This window comes from Heptranchias perlo, chromosome 22, assembly GCF_035084215.1.
Source record: "Heptranchias perlo isolate sHepPer1 chromosome 22, sHepPer1.hap1, whole genome shotgun sequence".
Taxonomy (NCBI): domain Eukaryota; kingdom Metazoa; phylum Chordata; class Chondrichthyes; order Hexanchiformes; family Hexanchidae; genus Heptranchias; species Heptranchias perlo.
The window spans coordinates 16,290,313-16,309,825 of NC_090346.1; the positions used below are offsets into that span (position 1 = coordinate 16,290,313).

General features: G+C 49.8%; 1 protein-coding gene across 1 annotated transcript; it reads left to right on the forward strand.

The window, feature by feature from the left end:
* Positions 1–9,211: 9,211 nt before the first annotated feature.
* On the forward strand, positions 9,212–19,031 carry plk1 (polo-like kinase 1 (Drosophila)). Its single transcript, XM_068003033.1, has 11 exons — positions 9,212–9,832; positions 10,748–10,916; positions 12,244–12,388; positions 12,479–12,572; positions 13,270–13,489; positions 14,481–14,535; positions 15,480–15,580; positions 16,093–16,170; positions 16,855–17,009; positions 18,018–18,200; positions 18,284–19,031. Exons 1-11 carry the CDS (start codon positions 9,464–9,466, stop codon positions 18,512–18,514), a joined length of 1,800 nt encoding a protein of 599 aa, XP_067859134.1. The 5' UTR covers positions 9,212–9,463; the 3' UTR covers positions 18,515–19,031.
* The last annotated feature ends 482 nt before the right edge of the window (positions 19,032–19,513 follow it).

The window sequence follows — 19,513 nt, forward strand, 5'->3', positions numbered from 1 at the left end:
ACCTGTACCCCGGGGGAGGGGAGACAGTGACACCTGTACCCGGGGGAGGGGAGACGTGTGACACCTGTACCCCGGGGGAGGGGAGAAAGTGACACCTGTACCTGGGGGAGGGGAGACGGTGACACCTGTACCTGGGGGAGGGGAGACGGTGACACCTGTACCCCGGGGGAGGGGAGACGGTGACACCTGTACCCCGGGGGAGGGGAGACAGGTGACACCTGTACCCGGGGGAGGGGAGACGTGTGACACCTGTACCCCGGGGGAGGGGAGAAAGTGACACCTGTACCTGGGGGAGGGGAGACGGTGACACCTGTACCCCGGGGGAGGGGAGACGGTGACACCTGTATCCCAGGGGAGGGGAGACGGTGACACCTGTATCCCGGAGGTGGGGAGACAGTGACACCTGTACCCCGGGGGAGTGGAGACGGTGACACCTGTACCCCGGGGGAGGGGAGACGGTGACACCTGTACCCCGGGGGAGGGGAGACGGTGACACCTGTATCCCAGGGGAGGGGAGACGGTGACACCTGTACCCCGGGGGTGGGGAGACGGTGACACCTGTACCCCGGGGGAGGGGAGACGGTGACACCTGTATCCCAGGGGAGGGGAGACGGTGACACCTGTACCCCGGGGGAGGGGAGACGGTGACACCTGTACCCCGGGGGAGTGGAGACGGTGACACCTGTGCCCCGGGGGAGGGGAGACGGTTACGCCTGTACCCCGGGGGAGGAGAGACGGTGACACCTGTATCCCGGGGGAGGGGAGACAGTGACACGTGTACCCCGGGGGAGTGGAGACGATGACACTTGTACCCCGGGGGAGTGGAGACTGTGACACCCGTACCCTGGGGGAGGGGAGACAGTGACACCTGTACCCCGGGGGAGGGGAGACAGTGACACCTGTACCTGGGGGAGGGGAGACAGTGACACCTGTACCCGGGGGAGGGGAGACGGTGACACCTGTACCCCGGGGGAGGGGAGACGGTGACACCTGTACCCGGGGGAGGGGAGACGGTGACACCTGTACCCGGGGGAGGGGAGACGGTGACACCTGTACCCCGGGGGAGGGGAGACGGTGACACCTGTACCCGGGGGAGGGGAGACGGTGACACCTGTACCCGGGGGAGGGGAGACGGTGACACCTGTACCCCGGGGGAGGGCAGACGGTGACACTTGTACCCGGGGGAGGGGAGACAGTGACACCTGTACCCGGGGGAGGGGAGACAGTGACACCTGTACCCGGGGGAGGGGAGATAACTCTGCTTCAAACAGGGTAAATTTGCCTTGACCCGTTATCCCCACGAAGTGATGAGTGGGTGGTGAAGATTCGACACGACTGCATTGAACCCTCTCTCTGACCCCGTGCTCCCTTCAAGCTCAGCTCCCCACAGGGAGCACCGGATCGGGGAATTTACACTAAAGACCTGTGGAGTCGTTCAAGAGGGAGCTGACACTGTGACAGTTCTATTGGAGGCTGGAGGGGCTGAATGGCCTCCCCCCTCCCCCACCTATGTACCTGAGGGAGGAGTAACCAAACTCATTTTTTGGCAACTGATTAACCAAACTAGAGTTAACTAAATTAACTGAAATACAATCAAAATAAAAATGTTCCTCAGAAAAGTTTCAGCACTGACTGAATACTTTTTAAAAGAAAACTCCAATTACATTTATTAACTTTTGTGACCATAGTTTTGAAGAAAGATGTCTCGATGCAACACAAAACGACAGGGAAGGAAAAATAAATCCCATCACCTGGCAACACTGTAACTATGGGTACAAGCAAGTACATATGAGGGCCCTATACAAACAGCACTTCCAACCGGGTTATTTATACCATATATTCTGTAAAAATGCACAGCTGCCTTTTTAAAATCTTTTTGTGGTAGTTTTCTCTGGGTCTGGGGGTAACTCACCTCCTCCCTCTCTGACATGGCCCAGCTCTTGTTTGGTTCCAAGCAGCAGGCCCTCGTCCCCTAAACACCCTGAATTATCACCATTTCCCCAGTCGAAGCTAATTCTTCATTTGCTCCCAGACTCACTCTCTCAATTGTTTCACTGTTGTTTCTCACCCAAAGATCTCAAGTTCCAAACTTCTTCACTGTTCCCGTTGCTAAGCAGGCAAAAGGTTAGTGTTTGTCCGTCTGCCGTGAGTCCTGTACCTTGATGTAAAAATAGATCAATAAATGGAGCCCTCGTGATGGATACAAGTCATCGCTCCCCTGGCAGTCGCTCCAGTTCAGAACAGTCTCCATCTAATCTGCAGCCAACACCTGCATCTAATTTATTTCTCACAAATAACATTTTGAAGATCATTTTCCTTCTAATTATTTTCTAATTTTGACTGCCCCCACTCCTGCCCCCTCGCTCTACTTCCTGTCCACAAGCCTCTCCACCCACCCCCCTCGAGGTGCTGCCCACAACAAGGTCATGAACGGCCACTGGCCAACTCAGCCTCTATCCCTGGGAAATGAGTCAGGCCACCTCACTTTATTCTGTCAGCACGGGCCATGGGGAATCACTGCGCCAAACCGCAGCGCAGGCAAACCCGCACCCGGGCAAACGCAGAGTCCGGGCAAACGCAGAGTCTGTACATACCCAGAGTCCGCACAAACCCAGAGTCCGTACAAACCCAGAGTCCGCACAAACCCAGAGTCTGTACATACCCAGAGTCCGCACAAACACAGAGTCTGTACATACCCAGAGTCCGCACAAACACAGAGTCTGCACAAACACAGAGTCTGTACATACCCAGAGTCCGCACAAACACAGAGTCTGCACAAACACAGAGTCTGTACATACCCAGAGTCCGCACAAACACAGAGTCTGTACATACCCAGAGTCACACAAACCCAGAGTCCACACATACCCAGAGTCCGCACATACCCAGAGTCCGCACATACCCAGAGTCTGCACAAACACAGAGTCCGCACAAACCCAGAGTCTGCACAAACCCAGAGTCTGCACAAACACAGAGTCTGCACAAACCCAGAGTCCGCACATACCCAGAGTCCGCACATACCCAGAGTCTGTACATACCCAGAGTCTGCACAAACCCAGAGTCTGTACATACCCAGAGTCTGCACAAACCCAGAGTCCGCACATACCCAGAGTCCGCACATACCCAGAGTCTGTACATACCCAGAGTCCGCACAAACACAGAGTCTGTACATACCCAGAGTCCGCACAAACACAGAGTCTGTACATACCCAGAGTCCGCACATACCTAGAGTCCGCACAAACACAGAGTCTGTACATACCCAGAGTCCGCACAAACACAGAGTCTGTACATACCCAGAGTCCGCACAAACACAGAGTCTGCACAAACCCAGAGTCCGCACATACCCAGAGTCCGCACAAACCCAGAGTCTGCACAAACACAGAGTCTGCACAAACCCAGAGTCCGCACAAACCCAGAGTCCGCACATACCCAGAGTCCGCACATACACAGAGTCCGCACATACCCAGAGTCTGTACGTACCCAGAGTCTGCACAAACCCAGAGTCTGTACATACCCAGAGTCCGCACATACCCAGAGTCCGCACATACCCAGAGTCTGTACATACCCAGAGTCTGCACAAACCCAGAGTCCGCACATACCCAGAGTCCGCACATACCCAGAGTCTGTACATACCCAGAGTCTGCACAAACCCAGAGTCTGTACATACCCAGAGTCTGCACAAACCCAGAGTCCGCACAAACCCAGAGTCTGTACATACCCAGAGTCCGCACATACCCAGAGTCCGCACATACCCAGAGTCTGTACATACCCAGAGTCTGCACAAACCCAGAGTCTGTACATACCCAGAGTCCGCACATACCCAGAGTCTGTACATACCCAGAGTCTGCACAAACCCAGAGTCCGCACATACCCAGAGTCCGCACATACCCAGAGTCCGCACATACCCAGAGTCTGTACATACCCAGAGTCTGCACAAACCCAGAGTCTGTACATACCCAGAGTCTGCACAAACCCAGAGTCCGCACATACCCAGAGTCCGCACATACCCAGAGTCCGTACATACCCAGAGTCCGTACATACCCAGAGTCCGCACAAACCCAGAGTCTGCACAAACCCAGAGTCCGCACATACCCAGAGTCCGCACATACCCAGAGTCTGTACATACCCAGAGTCCGCACATACCCAGAGTCCGCACATACCCAGAGTCTGTACATACCCAGAGTCTGCACAAACCCAGAGTCTGTACATACCCAGAGTCCGCACATACCCAGAGTCTGTACATACCCAGAGTCTGCACATACCCAGAGTCCGCACATACCCAGAGTCCGCACAAACGCAGAGTCCGCACAAACGCAGAGTCTGTACATACCCAGAGTCCGCACATACCCAGAGTCCGCACATACCCAGAGTCCGCACATACCCAGAGTCCGCACAAACGCAGAGTCTGTACATACCCAGAGTCCGCACAAACACAGAGTCTGTACATACCCAGAGTCCGCACAAACACAGAGTCTGTACATACCCAGAGTCCGCACAAACACAGAGTCTGTACATACCCAGAGTCCGCACAAACACAGAGTCTGTACATACCCAGAGTCCGCACAAACACAGAGTCTGTACATACCCAGAGTCCGCACAAACACAGAGTCTGTACATACCCAGAGTCCGCACAAACACAGAGTCTGTACATACCCAGAGTCCGCACAAACACAGAGTCCGCACATACCCAGAGTCCGCACATACCCAGAGTCTGTATATACCCAGAGTCTGTACATACCCAGAGTCTGTACATACCCAGAGTCCGCACATACCCAGAGTCCGCACATACCCAGAGTCCGCACATACCCAGAGTCTGTATATACCCAGAGTCTGTACATACCCAGAGTCTGCACATACCCAGAGTCCCCACATACCCAGAGTCCGCACATACCCAGAGTCCGCACATACCCAGAGTCCGTATATACCCAGAGTCTGTATATACCCAGAGTCCCCACATACCCAGAGTCTGTACATACCCAGAGTCTGTATATACCCAGAGTCCCCACATACCCAGAGTCTGTACATACCCAGAGTCTGTATATACCCAGAGTCCGCACATACCCAGAGTCTGTATATACCCAGAGTCCCCACATACCCAGAGTCTGTATATACCCAGAGTCCCCACATACCCAGAGTCCCCACATACCCAGAGTCCGTACATACCCAGAGTCCGTATATACCCAGAGTCCCCACATACCCAGAGTCTGTATATACCCAGAGTCCGCACATACCCAGAGTCTGTATATACCCAGAGTCCCCACATACCCAGAGTCTGTATATACCCAGAGTCCCCACATACCCAGAGTCCGTACATACCCAGAGTCCGTACATACCCAGAGTCCGTATATACCCAGAGTCCCCACATACCCAGAGTCCGTACATACCCAGAGTCCGTATATACCCAGAGTCCGCACAAACCCACGGCCACACAAACCCAGAGTTCTCACAAACGCAGAGTCTGCACAAACACAGAGTCTGCACATACCCAGAGTCTGTATATACCCAGAGTCCGCACAAACCTAGAGTCTGTACATACCCAGAGTCCACAAATACCCGGAGTTCTCACAAACGCAGAGTCCGCACAAATGCAGAGTCCGCATATACCCAGAGTGACACAAACCCAGTGTCACACAAACCCAGAGTCCGCACATACCCAGAGTCCGCACATACCCAGAGTCCGCACATACCCAGAGTCCCCACATACCCAGAGTCTGTACATACCCAGAGTCCCCACATACCCAGAGTCCCCACATACCCAGAGTCCCCACATACCCAGAGTCCCCACATACCCAGAGTCCCCACATACCCAGAGTCCCCACATACCCAGAGTCCCCACATACCCAGAGTCCGTACATATCCAGAGTCCCCACATACCCAGAGTCCGCACATACCCAGAGTCCGTACATATCCAGAGTCCCCACATACCCAGAGTCTGCACATACCCAGAGTCCCCACATACCCAGAGTCTGCACAAACCCAGAGTCCCCACATACCCAGAGTCCGTACATACCCAGAGTCCCCACATACCCAGAGTCCGTACATATCCAGAGTCCCCACATACCCAGAGTCCGCACATACCCAGAGTCCGCACATACCCAGAGTCCGCACATACCCAGAGTCCGCACATACCCAGAGTCCCCACATACCCAGAGTCCGCACATACCCAGAGTCCGCACATACCCAGAGTCCGTACATATCCAGAGTCCCCACATACCCAGAGTCCCCACAAACCCAGAGTCTGCACAAACCCAGAGTCTGCACAAACCCAGAGTCCCCACAAACCCAGAGTCTGCACAAACCCAGAGTCCCCACATACCCAGAGTCCCCACAAACCCAGAGTCTGCACAAACCCAGAGTCCGCACATACCCAGAGTCCGCACATACCCAGGGTCTGTATATACCCAGAGTCACACATACCCAGAGTCCGCGCTGTCTTATTTTGGTTTCATCTACCTGCAGTCGCACTTTCAGGTAATTCTGTAATTGAACCCCACAGTCTCTCTTTTCACCACCACCCTTCAGTGTCTCTCCATTAACTGTAAACTCTCATTCCTTGTTTTTCCTCCTAAAAGTCTCCCCTCACACTGCTCCCCCATTAAACTGAGTGTCCCACTCTGCCCATTTCCCAATCTGTCTGTCTCCTAAAGTCCTTTACTATTCTCCTCACTGTTTGCCAAACCTCCTACTTTTATGTTGTCTACTTTGTGTCCCCTAAACCCAAATCACCTCAATATACCAAGTCTTCCCTTCCTCATACATTCTACAGGCTTTTAAAACCCAAACTTAGTATCATCTAAACATCACTTCTCCGCTGACCATGTTCTCTCTTTCTTCCTTCAATCTTGGTGTCTGCCACTGTGGATTTGTGGAGACTGTAGTTTCTCAGTATAAGGTCATTGTGAGGTACACACTGACTAATATCCTCACTGTATTGATTATCAATCAATATCAATGCTCTCCAGTCCTAGTATAAATTATTTGAGGGGCCGTAAGCTTTTCTTTTCAAAGTTGTTTCTGCGAACTGTTTCTAAATCCATTTCCTAATTAAAGAGATGTAGAGCCGTGACCTTCACTTATCATGTGGAGCTTTTCTAGGCCCTAAGCTCTGGAATTCCCTCCCTAAACCTCTCCCCACTCTCTCTCTTCCTTTAAGACGCTGCTTAAAGCCTACCTCATTGACCAAGCTTTTGGTCACCTGCCCTAATGTCTCCTTATGTGGCTTGGCATCAATTTGTGTTTGTTAATCGCTCCTGTAAAGTGTCTTGGGACGTTTTACTACGTTAACGGTGCTGTATAAATGCAAGTTGTTGTTTGAGAATTCCTTGCTCTCGGAGAGCTGGAGGATGAAGAGAAGGTGCCACTATCTGGGGAGGTCTTATCGGACTTGTACTTACCCAAGGAGTCGATGTTGTTAATTGTATCCATGTGATTTATATCAATTAGTGTTAATTATATTCAGATGGAGGGTATCAATTGGGGCTCTATTGTATCCATATATAAGAGAACTTATCTAGGGTGTGGTGTGGGTAATGTGGAGCTCTGTGAATAAAGGCTTGGAAGCAACTGAAGACCAGGCTCTAGTATTCTATCGTTTACCACTGGGCTATCTAGTTTGTTACAGATGTCCAGACAATGGGGTGTCCAAGGGGTTATGTGTTTGCTCTTTACACTTCACCAGGTTGGCAATGTCTGAACTTGGCCATTTCCTGAAGGCTGACCTCTCTCACTGGGACCTTTTCATCGCTGGCTCCTCTCAACAATAATTGCATTTATACAGCACCTTTAATGTAGTAAAATGTCCCAAGGCGCTTCACAGGAGTGTAATCAAACAAAATTTGACACCGAGCCACATAAGGAGATATTAATACAAGTGACCAAAAGCTTGTCAAAGATGTAGGTTTTAAGGACCGTCTTAAAGGAGGAGAGGGAGAGGTTTAGGGAGGGAATTCCAGAGCTTGGGGCCTAAGCAGCTAAAGAACATAAGAACATAAGAAATAGGAGCAGGAGTAGGCCAATCGGCCCCTTGAGCCTGCTCCACCATTCAATAAGATCATGGCTGATCTGATCCGCCAATGGTGGAGTGAGTGGAGTGTCACCTATCAGGTCAGCCGGTCTGCAAGCTTAGTTTGACAGGATCCAGGCCTTCAGAGCTCTGCTTATGGGCGGCCACTTAGGAAGAAGGGACCTTCAGTGCAGGAGGTGAGAGCTGCGACACGAAGAGCCAGTGGAGGAAAGCTGCAGCCTGGGCGAGCAGATACTGTTGATCAGCGAGCTGTGGTTTCCAGCCTGGTCATCTGGCAAGTGTTGGTCAAGACTCTGGCCCTTGGATTTGAGGTGGTAATGATGGTTGCTGTTCAGGGGAATGGCAGGTTCCAGTGCAGAGTCTTAAAAGCAAATATAAGACAGCTGATACACTATGTGGGGTCACATATGAAGAATGGCCACTGGGGTGAGGTACCAAAAGAAAAGAGAGACTTGTATTTATATAACACCTTTCACAACCTCAGGACGTCCCAAAGCACTTTACAGCCAATGAAATACTTTTGAAGTGTAGTCACTGTGGTAATGTGGAAAACACAACAGCCAATTTGCGCACAGCAAGATCCCACAAACAGCAATGTGATAATGACCAGATAATCTGTTTTAGTGATGTTGGTTGGCCTGATCACCAGACAGAACTCCCCTGCTCTTCTTCAAAAAGTGCTGTGGGATCCTTTACATCCACCTGAGAGGGCAGACGGGTTTAATGTCTCATCCGAAAGACGGCACCTCCGACAGTGCAGCACTCCCTCAGTACTGGCGCTGGGAGTGTCGGCCTGGACTATGTGCTCAAGTGTCTGGAGTGGGGCTTGAACCCACGACCGTCTGACTCAGAGGGGAGAGTGCCCGCTGAGCCCTGGCTGCTGCCCCGCACAGCTGTACCCAGCAAGGAGGGGAGGGCAGAAACCTGGGGCGAATGACATTGTCTCAGATGGAACCCCCTCAGTGCAGCTCAAGTCCCCGCCTTTTTTGTCCTCCGTTGCCCAGGAAATAGCATGCAGGTTTGCCGGAGCTCTGATTGGTCGGCTGAGCTGCCAATCACACGCGGCTGCCCGGCACCCGCCCGGGAGCATTTAAACCGCTCGCTCCCGGCGTGCAGCGCGGCGCCGGGTTCTATTTAAATGACATCAACCAATAGGGAGCGACGCTGAGCTCGCTAACGGCCGACGCTCCAGATTTGAATCAGAGCCCGCGAGCTGCTGGCCTGGGACGGACGCACCGGGCACTTTATAACCGCCTCCCGCAGTATCACCGTGCGGCAGGGCTTCGAAACTCGCAGTCTCCCGTCTCCAAGTACAGCTTTACCGGCTGAAGCAGTGCCCGAGCCCGCGGCTGCAGCCACTCGGGTGTCACGGGCCCGAAAAGGAGTCGATTCGTTCGCTTTGGGATTTTTTTTTTTCCTTTTTCTCCATTGAACCGGTTAAAAATGACCACGGTATCCGGTAAACCGTCAGCCAAGGTGGGGGCAGCGGCCGCGGTGGTGCCCCCACCGGTGGCCAAGGAGATCCCCGACATCCTGGTGAACCCCAAGACCATGAAGAGGTACTTGAGGGGTCGCTTCCTGGGCAAAGGGGGCTTCGCCAAGTGCTACGAGATCACCGACATGGACACCAAGGAGGTGTTCGCCGGCAAGATCGTGTCCAAGACCCTGTTAATGAAGCCGCACCAGAGGGAGAAGATGTCCATGGAGATCTCCATCCACAAGAGCGTCAACCACGCCAATGTGGTGGGCTTCCACGGCTTCTTCGAGGACGATGACTTCGTCTATGTTGTGCTGGAGCTGTGCAGGCGGAGGGTGAGTGCTCGGGGTTGGGGTGGGTGGGAAGGACCGGGATACGAGCTGCCTGCTCTGACACTGAGGGGTGGCTTGTGTCTAACTCCCCGGGACTGACCGTTTCAAACGGGGATGCGGTGGAACAAAGGAACCCGACTAATGTAGCGCCTCGCCGCGTTCGGACGGTGGAACCAACTGTAACAATTTGGTGGGGAGGGAGGGAGCGGCTCGGTACATCCAGGCAGGACCGGCAACAATGTATCGAGGTGGGGGTAAACTGGCAACATTGTATCGAGTCCGAGCCGGTGGGTTGGTTACTGTGTATCCGCTCAGGGCGCCACGTTCTAACCGCCCCGTCTGTCAGTTTCAGCCCATGTCAGTTTCCAGCGCTGGACTTTATCCGGGTCCATTCTCCCCTCTTTCTTTCCTTCCCCCCGGGCTCTCCGGGATGAATTGGGGTTTGTTCCGATTCGGGAGCCGATCAGAGTCTGGACCCAGGCTGCTCGCCTCCCCATTGGTGACTCTTTTAAAGGGAGTTTATATTTAAAAATCCGGCAGCTCGCAGCGGGTTGGCTGTCGGGAGAGTCCCGTCTCTGAGGGCGGAGCCACCCGATCAGCAAATGAAACAGGGGAGGAAATGGCAACTGAAACCCGCTGGCGACTCTTACACCCTTCCCAGCCCGTCGCCCCCCTCCACTCCGCACCAATTGACTCAGTAAAGGGACTGTTAGTACCTGCTTCTCCCGCCTGAGAAACTCTTGTAGGGGGGCCGTCTCGGAAGGCTCCGGTACCCCGGAGGGTGTCCACGTTTTGCCGGTCGGGTTCAGGCAGTAATCATCCCCTGGTGGTTGATCTTTACAGTTTTTTTTATCGAAACTTTTTTCCTCTTTTAAACCTTCTCTTTTGATGGCGATAATAAAAAATGCCTGTTTTCAGTCTTTGTTAGAGTTGCACAAGAGGCGGAAGGCTGTGACTGAGCCCGAGGCCCGGTATTACCTGAGGCAAACCATCCTGGGCAGCCAATATCTGCACAACAACCACGTTATCCATCGGGATCTCAAGCTGGGCAATCTCTTCCTCAATGACGACATGGAAGTGAAAATAGGTAAAACATTGGACCGCGTCCTGTCCGGGGGTCGGTACTGGACGGCCGGTTCTGGAGCTAACTGACCCACACATTAAGATGCCAAAATGTTAGTTCTTTACTGTAAACCTGTCACATGCACGAACTTTTTTTTAAGAAATCAAATTCACATGCCTATGGGATGTATCCTTTTTTAAAATATAAAAAATCCTTCCCATACACCAGAGAAGTGGAGCAGCACAAAGATTGCGGGGCTAATTTTCTTGTATTGGTGCTAGTCATTTCTTGAGTGCTAAAAGTTTTAAGAGCTGCCGCTAATCTGGCCGGGTTGGTGACCTATTACACACTCCGGTTCCCTGGATCAGCCCAGGTGTGTTAATATTCCCAGGGCCGGTGTAAGGAGCAGTAGTGCTGGGGGTGGGAAATTTCAAGTGTAATTTAAAGGAGAGTGTCACAACGGGTGTAACAAATTTCTGAACTGCTCAAAGCATCTCGATCCATTTGCCACGGCTGAAAGGGGCTAGGGTTTAAGCCTGAGGGTATGAAGCCCCCTTCCCCACAATGAGGTGCTTTGAGGCTGCAGCTGACACTCTTTGGCCTATGATGCATGTTAGCAGGTGGCACAGTGCACTAATACTATGGCTTTCTGCTGATCCCAACTCTGAAGTCAATTGCCACCCTGGCTGTTGTCAGGTAGGTTCCACTGTGCCTGTGTATATGGTTAGCATGTTGGGTGTGGTGAATTGGGCTTTGGGGTCTAATGACCATTCTGACACACCTTCCCTCAAGAATGACATGATTGAAGAACAGTCCAGCTTAATGGTTGGTCAGGCCTTCATGTATCCATGTCATTGGTCCTTGCTGTCACTCCTATCTCTGGAGTTGGAGCCTCTGCATTCACCAGTGTGAATTCTGTCCACTGTGTTGAGATGTGGGTTTTGGACAAGTGGGCACAGAGCATCTCTTGTGCTGCCCAATCTCCCTTTGGTTGTGGTCCTCTGCTTCCCAGCCCTTCAGATGGGGAATTCCCACTGGGGAAATCAACTGAACAGGACCAAAAGGACAAGTAAAGACCATCGAGCCTGTCCAACTCTGACATGGTGCCACCATCTCATTCTCTTTCCCCCCCCCCCCCCCCACCAGCCAAGCCAAGCAATCTCCAGGGAGAGGCAAAGAAACAGGCCAACTGGGAAAAAAAACCTCCTCCGATCCCCAGTGATCCATGAATGACACAACCCACTCACCTACTTTCTACACAGTCCCATCCTCTTTAGTCATGTTGGGTCTGTATTCTCAGTTCTGCATGACTAAGCATAATCACTAACCTGCGGTGCGGATCTTTTTCAAGGTGACTTTGGCCTGGCCACCACCGTTCAATTTGAAGGAGAGCGCAAAAGGACCTTGTGTGGGACACCCAACTACATTGCCCCAGAAGTGATTGGCAAGAAAGGGCACAGTTTTGAAGTTGATGTCTGGTCTCTGGGCTGTATTATGTGAGTATTCCATCCTCAACTATTGAGGGATTTCAATCGGACTTTTAATTGCATCCTACTGATATGGTTTTTTTTCCCCTCCCTTTGCAGGTATACACTACTGGTCGGGAAACCTCCATTTGAAACTTCCTGTCTGAAGGAGACTTACCTGAGAATAAAGAAAAATGAATATAATATTCCCAAGGTGAGTGCTTGGCACTGAGCTTTCATTTTGGGCAAATTACTTTAAGAACACTCAGGGCATGGGATGAAAGCCTCTAGTGTGTTAAATGGGTTTGGGGGCAATCTTAATCAGTCAGTGGGTGGGAGTCTGGTCACTAAAGATGATCTCATTCAGACTGCCTTGCTATGAATTAGTTTCACACTTGTTTTGCCTTGTACTGCTGACATGCAATTTTTTTTTAAACAAGGATTTTACCAGAACTGAGAATAACAATCAGGAAAGATTGAACAGGCTGGGCTGCTTGCCTTTAGAAAAGAGGAGACTGAGTGGTGACCTGATAGAGGTCTTTAAAGTTATGAAGGGGTTCAATAGGGTAGACCTAGATGTTTCCACTTGTGCGGTAGTCCCAAACTAGGGGCCATAAATACAATATAGTCACCTATAAATTCAAGAAGAAATTCTGGAGAAATTTCTTCACCGAATGGTTAGAATGTGGAACTTGCTACCACAAGGAGTTGAGGGGAATAGCATAGATGCATTTAAGGGGAAGCTGGATAAACACGAGGGAGAAAGGAATAGAAGGTGGGAGGAGGCTTGTGTGGAGCATAAACACTGGCATAGACCAGTTGGTCCGAATGGCCTGTTTCTGTGCTGTAAAAGTCATTGTAATAAACTTTTCTGGTCCTCTTGTAACCATTAACTGCTCAATCTTTTCCAGCATGTCAACCCCGCCGCCGCCAACCTAATTCAGGCGATGCTCCGATCGGACCCGAGCGCACGACCCAGCATCCACGAGCTGCTGAATGATGAATTCTTCACCACCGGCTACCTGCCCGTGCGCTTGCCCACCACCTGCTTGACTATGGCTCCCAGGTTTTCTCTGGCTCCCGGTGGGATTGATGCCAGTATGAGGCGGCCACTTACTGAACTCAACAAAGGTACCATACACTGGGCAGCAATGGGGTGGCCCTTCACTTTGCAGGTCATGCCTCTGGCATTGTGTGGCCTCTTGCAGCTCACGTGCACTATAGTTGCATGAATTAGGAACAATGTTATCTGGGACCAAGATGATCAGTTTTTAAACCAGCCACTAACAGGTTCTTCCCTACTGTCAGAACAATTCAGTGTTGTAACCGAGCTCACTTGGTATATTTGTACACAATAGAAAAAATATACATTGCAGCCAACACACTTGCGTGATTCCCTTCATCCCAATTGTCTCACCACCAGTGACCAATCTGTAAGCACCAGTACTTTACATGAGCAGTGTCTAGAGAGATACTTCAGTGTGGAAGGACCGGATCTGTAATTATACTGTTTGCTGTTCACTGTTGAAGGGGACACAGTCTGAAAGCTTTACACGCCCAACACTTTAACGTGGGCCTAGTGACAATGCTGCAACTGCCAATCAGCCTGTTTGATTCCAGGTTGTTGTGTTGGGGTTTTATGAATGCAGCTGTGCTCTCTGGCTAGAGGTTTGTGCATATTGAGGAATAGAGGTGAACAACACTATTAAAGGTGCTAAGGTCCACGGGACTGAAGGGAGCCTACAGATGGTTAGTCGAGGACTTGTCCCTCACCCCAAGCTGTAGAACAGCGCACTAGCCACATACAGGATTCTCTACACTTAAAGAATGGGTTTTGAAAGTGTCAGAAGGACAATGTTTGTTCAGTGTCTGCCAATCACTGGATCTTTTTGGTAATGGGATCCAGCACAAACAACCAGCTGAAGGGGAGGTTATGTTATAAGTTTGCTGCCTCTAGTCCAAGGGAATTGGTCTGCTCATTGCCTGCACCATAGACTCTATACTGTTTCCAATCTTATTGAGCCAGTTCATTGGTGATCACTGCCCCCTAATGGTTTGAGATTTTGTAATTATTGTCTATCTTGTTTTTGATTGATCGATATCTGAAATGTTGATTCAATAGATGCTGCAGCTGGTGACAAACCAGGCAAGTCTGAAGATGATGATGGAGGGGCCAGGTAAATATTACCTTCATGGCAAATTCCATTATAAATGGGGTCTTGCTGTGAGTAGTGATTGTGTTGGTGATCATGACTTTCCATTCAGTTCAATGAAGCCTATTTCCTATTTGGGGAGGGGGCTTCAGCTATTGCAACTCTTGAACTATTTTTTTCTTCCACACTTTTGGATTATGGTCTCGTACGTGGGAAACCTCCAGTACAGTACCTCCCAAGTGTCTGTTCTCTATCTATCTAACCTGTGATAGTGAGTGTGTTGGGTTGTTTGTCTATCAGGGGAGTGGTGGTGTCACAGAGGAGCTCAATCCTTGAGCTTCCAGTTGGGATTGTTGAAGTGGTTAGGTTTTCCTTTCCAGATTTTTTTCACTCCTCTAATCCCAGGATGTGGAGGCTACAGTGTATTCCTGACACTGCTACCCAGCTGAGGTCTACTGAATGGAGACCAGGGATTGACCCTGGGAGGCTGTTTGGTTCAGTGCTGCATGGCATGCTACTAATGTGACTTGAGCTGTTTGAGGTCCTAAACTGTCCTTAGACCTGTTATTTAACTGTTGGAAATCCCAGTTGGTCTGGTCCTACCCTGACTTTGATTGGTCCTTTATCACTCATGCCATTGGTAGGCTACTCGGATGTTTTGGAAGGGAAGTGAACAAAGGAGAAAGGAAGATGACATTAGACGGTGCTTCCTTAGACTCTCCAGTTGTAATATCTGACTGAATTACTCTGACTCTAGGTTTCCAATACCCTGCTGTATTGATCTAAATCTACAAAATGCATCTGACTGAGGAAAAAACTTTTTTTAACGTGGTGACTTATCTCCATCTCGAGTGCTTTATGACTAGATAGCAATCCTGGGGAATAACTGTTGCTTGAGCGATGAATCCCTATGATTACTGCACAAGTTCATGACATGTTGCTGCTGAACTAATCACTGTGTTCTACAGGGAAGTAGGAGAGTGCAATGATTTCTACCTCTCGGACCTGTTGCAGCAGTTAAACAGTGTTGTAGCAGCAAGGCCAGCTGACAAAGCAGTCATCAGACAAGGTACAGAAACTGTTCTAGAAGTGGTTGGTTTCAGATGGGGGTTTTAAAAAATTGAATTTGGGCCTTGTTGACTTGAGGTGCTGACCCACCCACAGGGCGCCCCAAGTACTGATGTCTCACTTAATGGCAGTGGGATGGGCAGGGTGTTATCATCTAACAGACGATGGTTGGTCTGTTGAGTTTCTCTGGAATTGTAACAAAATTCCTGCTTCCTGCCTGTTGAGTCAGCAAATTACCTAAATCACCGGTTCAACCAATCGTTCTTTTTTCCCAACCCCCTAAATTGATTTTTTTTGAGTGACCTTTAGAAACATCCACTGAATGTTTGTTTGTCAATATCTTACTGCAAAAGTAAATTTAAAAAAAAATAAACTGCTTAATTCCAAATGTGGAGTAACTTCAGTGCATTATCCCCCTCAGTGTTACTGAATCTTTGATCCCCTGAGATTACTGAATCACAACCTCATGTACTAATGCAGTGTTCACTTTTATTTCCTGCTCTCTCCTGACAGAGGAGGCTGAAGACCCAGCCTGTATACCAATCTTCTGGGTCAGCAAGTGGGTGGACTATTCAGATAAATATGGTTTGGGTAAGTACCAGTCTGAACAGCACTCTTAAGATGACTGTGTAATGTCATTAAAAGACTGTAAGAATTTAGCTGCTTGTGCCTGATGTGTATCCTACAGCCTGTAATCAGATTCAAGGGGATTATGAAGCATAAGTACAAATATATCTTGGGCTCATGCACCTACTTTTTTTTTTCTTGGGTCGTCGACCAGGGTTTCCTGTGACTGTCTAGATTGGCTTCCCAACCTGCCTGATCAGTGGAACTGTTTAAATGGCATTGTCTGTGGGAATTAGAGGTGACTGACAAAGTTGCCTGAATCAGACCCTTGTGTTTGGGGTCTGACAGCCTATTCAAGAAGTGCTGAGTTTCTGCGTGCAAAACTCCACTGGTGGGAGAAATGGTGGATTCTGCCCTGGAACCTGCTGGGCTCGTCCTGTTTGACTAAATCCAGGAGCAAGAGATTACATTAACTCACATTAGATCTGTTAACACACTGGCCCAGGACCTGAGATCACATTCTCCCTATTTAAGCCAGTTTGTAACTTGACATTTGAAGCCCTTGTTTTGTGGGTACTGTTGTACTTTGGTTCAGGTATCTTGTGATACCCAGTCAGTGGGGAATTTCCCTCGTGCGGGTGTATTGTGGCTTGTACAGGATCAGTCCCTTATCTACAAGCAGTACACTGACACTAAATCTATCTCCAGGTTATCAGTTGTGTGACAACAGTGTTGGCGTCCTCTTCAATGATTCCACTCGTTTAATCATGTACAACGATGGTGAGAGTCTTCAGTACATCGAGCGCAATATGACTGAGACCTATCTTAACTTTCGATCCTACCCTCCCAGCCTAAGCAAAAAGGTAAGCACCACAGGAATTGCCGGGACTCTGCAGCCAATGAACAGAAGCTCATGACATGGTACTTGAGCTCGGCCCCAGGTTTGATCTGTGTATTTGGATCAATTGACAATCAACATTGGGCAAATCTCAGTTTGCTATACACATGTAGCCTTGGTCCCATTAGGAGAGGACTATTAGCAGTGTTAATCTAATTGTAATAATGAGCTTATTGGTAGTATTCCTGCCTTGGAGTCAGGAGGTGCAGGGTTCGTAACCAGCTCCTGGTGGTCGTAGTGAGGGGTGATTGGAGCTCCGGTTCTGAATTCTGGGTTGATAGACACGAGAATCCTGCTGCATGAGTGTAGGTGGCTCTACCTCATTGTATGGGTTGTGGAAGCCCATAAAACCCTCCCTTATCAATTAGTATGAAAAGGCCGTTCATGCCATGGCCTGTCAGGCTGTCTGTGATTCTGTCCACTACTTCACACTGTTCTCCAAGGGAATGTGCAAAAGTATGAAATGAACAGTAATGAGAATGTATGGAAATATTAAAGTGGACCTGTATCTGGAGAGGTACATGTTTGCAGATTAGCAAACTGACCTGGTGGTAGGATTTCTGCAATTGATCTCATTAATGGGATTAGGGACAGGCAAAATTAGCCAGGTTACTGCTCCTAATCATCCAGTGACTCCTGTTGGGACTGTGGGTCCCTGGGCCTTGGATGTGGAAAGGATTGGGATCAGCTGTGATTCCCTCTACAGCTGAATAGCCTCCTGATGCTTGTTGTCTGGGCTTGCTTGTGATGAATGGCCTCTTTGCCTAAGGCACCGGAGGATGGCAGGTGCTTGTAGAACTATTGTCCCATCTCCGCAGCATTGAGGGGACGGGAATCTGGTAGTAACTTCCAACAGAATGAGGCCCGTGTCTGTATCTGGGAGGAAGGGACTCTCCTTGTAGAAGGAACGAGTGGTGGTACCACCTTCACTTGGCTGGGAGGAGAATTGTTAATGGAATCCCTCTCCCCACAGGCGACCCTGTTGAAATACTTCCGCAACTACATGAGTGAGCATTTGTTGAAGGCGGGAGCCAACATCACTCCCCGGGAAGGAGACGAGCTGGCGAGGCTCCCATTCCTGAGGATCTGGTTCAGGACGCGCAGTGCGATCGTCCTGCACCTCAGCAACGGGACTGTCCAAATCAACTTCTTCCAGGTAAGCAGCCCTCTTTCACTTTCTTTCTTTGCCACTCGTTTGGAGAAGTACAAGGAATCCCTTATTTCTCCCCGTTCTTCCAGGATCACACTAAGATCATCCTGTGCCCGCTGATGAACGCGGTAACTTACATTGACGAGAAGCGGGAGTTCCACACCTTCAAGATGAGCCTGATGGAGGAGCACGGCTGCTGCAAGGAGCTGGCGAGCCGTGTCCGTTACGCACGCACCATGGTGGAGAAGCTGCTCAACACGAAAGCTGTCGCAGCACGGGTCAAACCCACAGCAGGAAGACCAGAGCTTCTGGCTGACTGACCTGTGTCTGCCCCTGGGCTGGACTGTAGGAATTATTTCCTTTTTGGGCAAAAAAATTTGTGTAAATAACCCCCATCCTTTTTTGTAAGGCTCGATTTTTGTATTAAAACACTTTTGAAATATCAGCTGAAACAGTGCGTTTTGGATTGAGCTGTGAAGGGGAGAAGCATGATGTCTCTCCATTATGTGTAGTGACTTGAGGCAGATGAGATCATGTAAATTGTAGGCTGTACATTGTGCGCTGTCAAACTTGCTTTCTCACTCCCTATTGTGCAGGTGTTCTCCAGCTGTTCCACTATACCTAAATGTCAAAAAGCACTTTACAAGCCTGAGTCCTACTGCTTCTCAAGCAGCTGTTGTATGTCTTGGCCACCTTCTCTGTCCCCCTCTTATTCTGACAGATGAAACCAGTGCAACCCTGTGGTTGAAGAGCTGCAGGGTATTTCCTAGACAGTTGGTGCTCTTGAATGGTGGAAGATGCTGTGACTGATTCCAGTTGGTGTATAGCTGTTTGGTTGAGACTGAAACAGGCACGATATGACTGTCTTTTGGCCCTATTTCTATTGCAGAAACTCTATCTTGAACAGCTTGACATACTTTTTCTGAACAACTTTATGTACAGCTGTCAACACTGGTCTGTTTAATAGAACATTTTGTACCTAATACAATTTTTTATGTAACATATTTTAAAAAATAAAGATGTGTTCTTTATGTGTTCTGTCTAAGTTGCAGTGTTTTTAGAGATTAGAAAAACAGGCACACTGTATCTGTTTACCAGTTGCTTCACAGGCATTAGTCCCACTGCATAACTTGTGGGGCCCTAGTTGATGTCCAGGTTGATGCCTAGTCTGTTAACGGACCCTTTACAAAATTTGTTCCTGATGGGCAGGCAGCAGGATTACTCCAGATTGTAAGGGACATCAGGTCCAATGACAGGAGTGCATCATGACATTAAACTGGTGCAAAGGCATGTTTAGTAGTAAGTTGACACTGGTTACT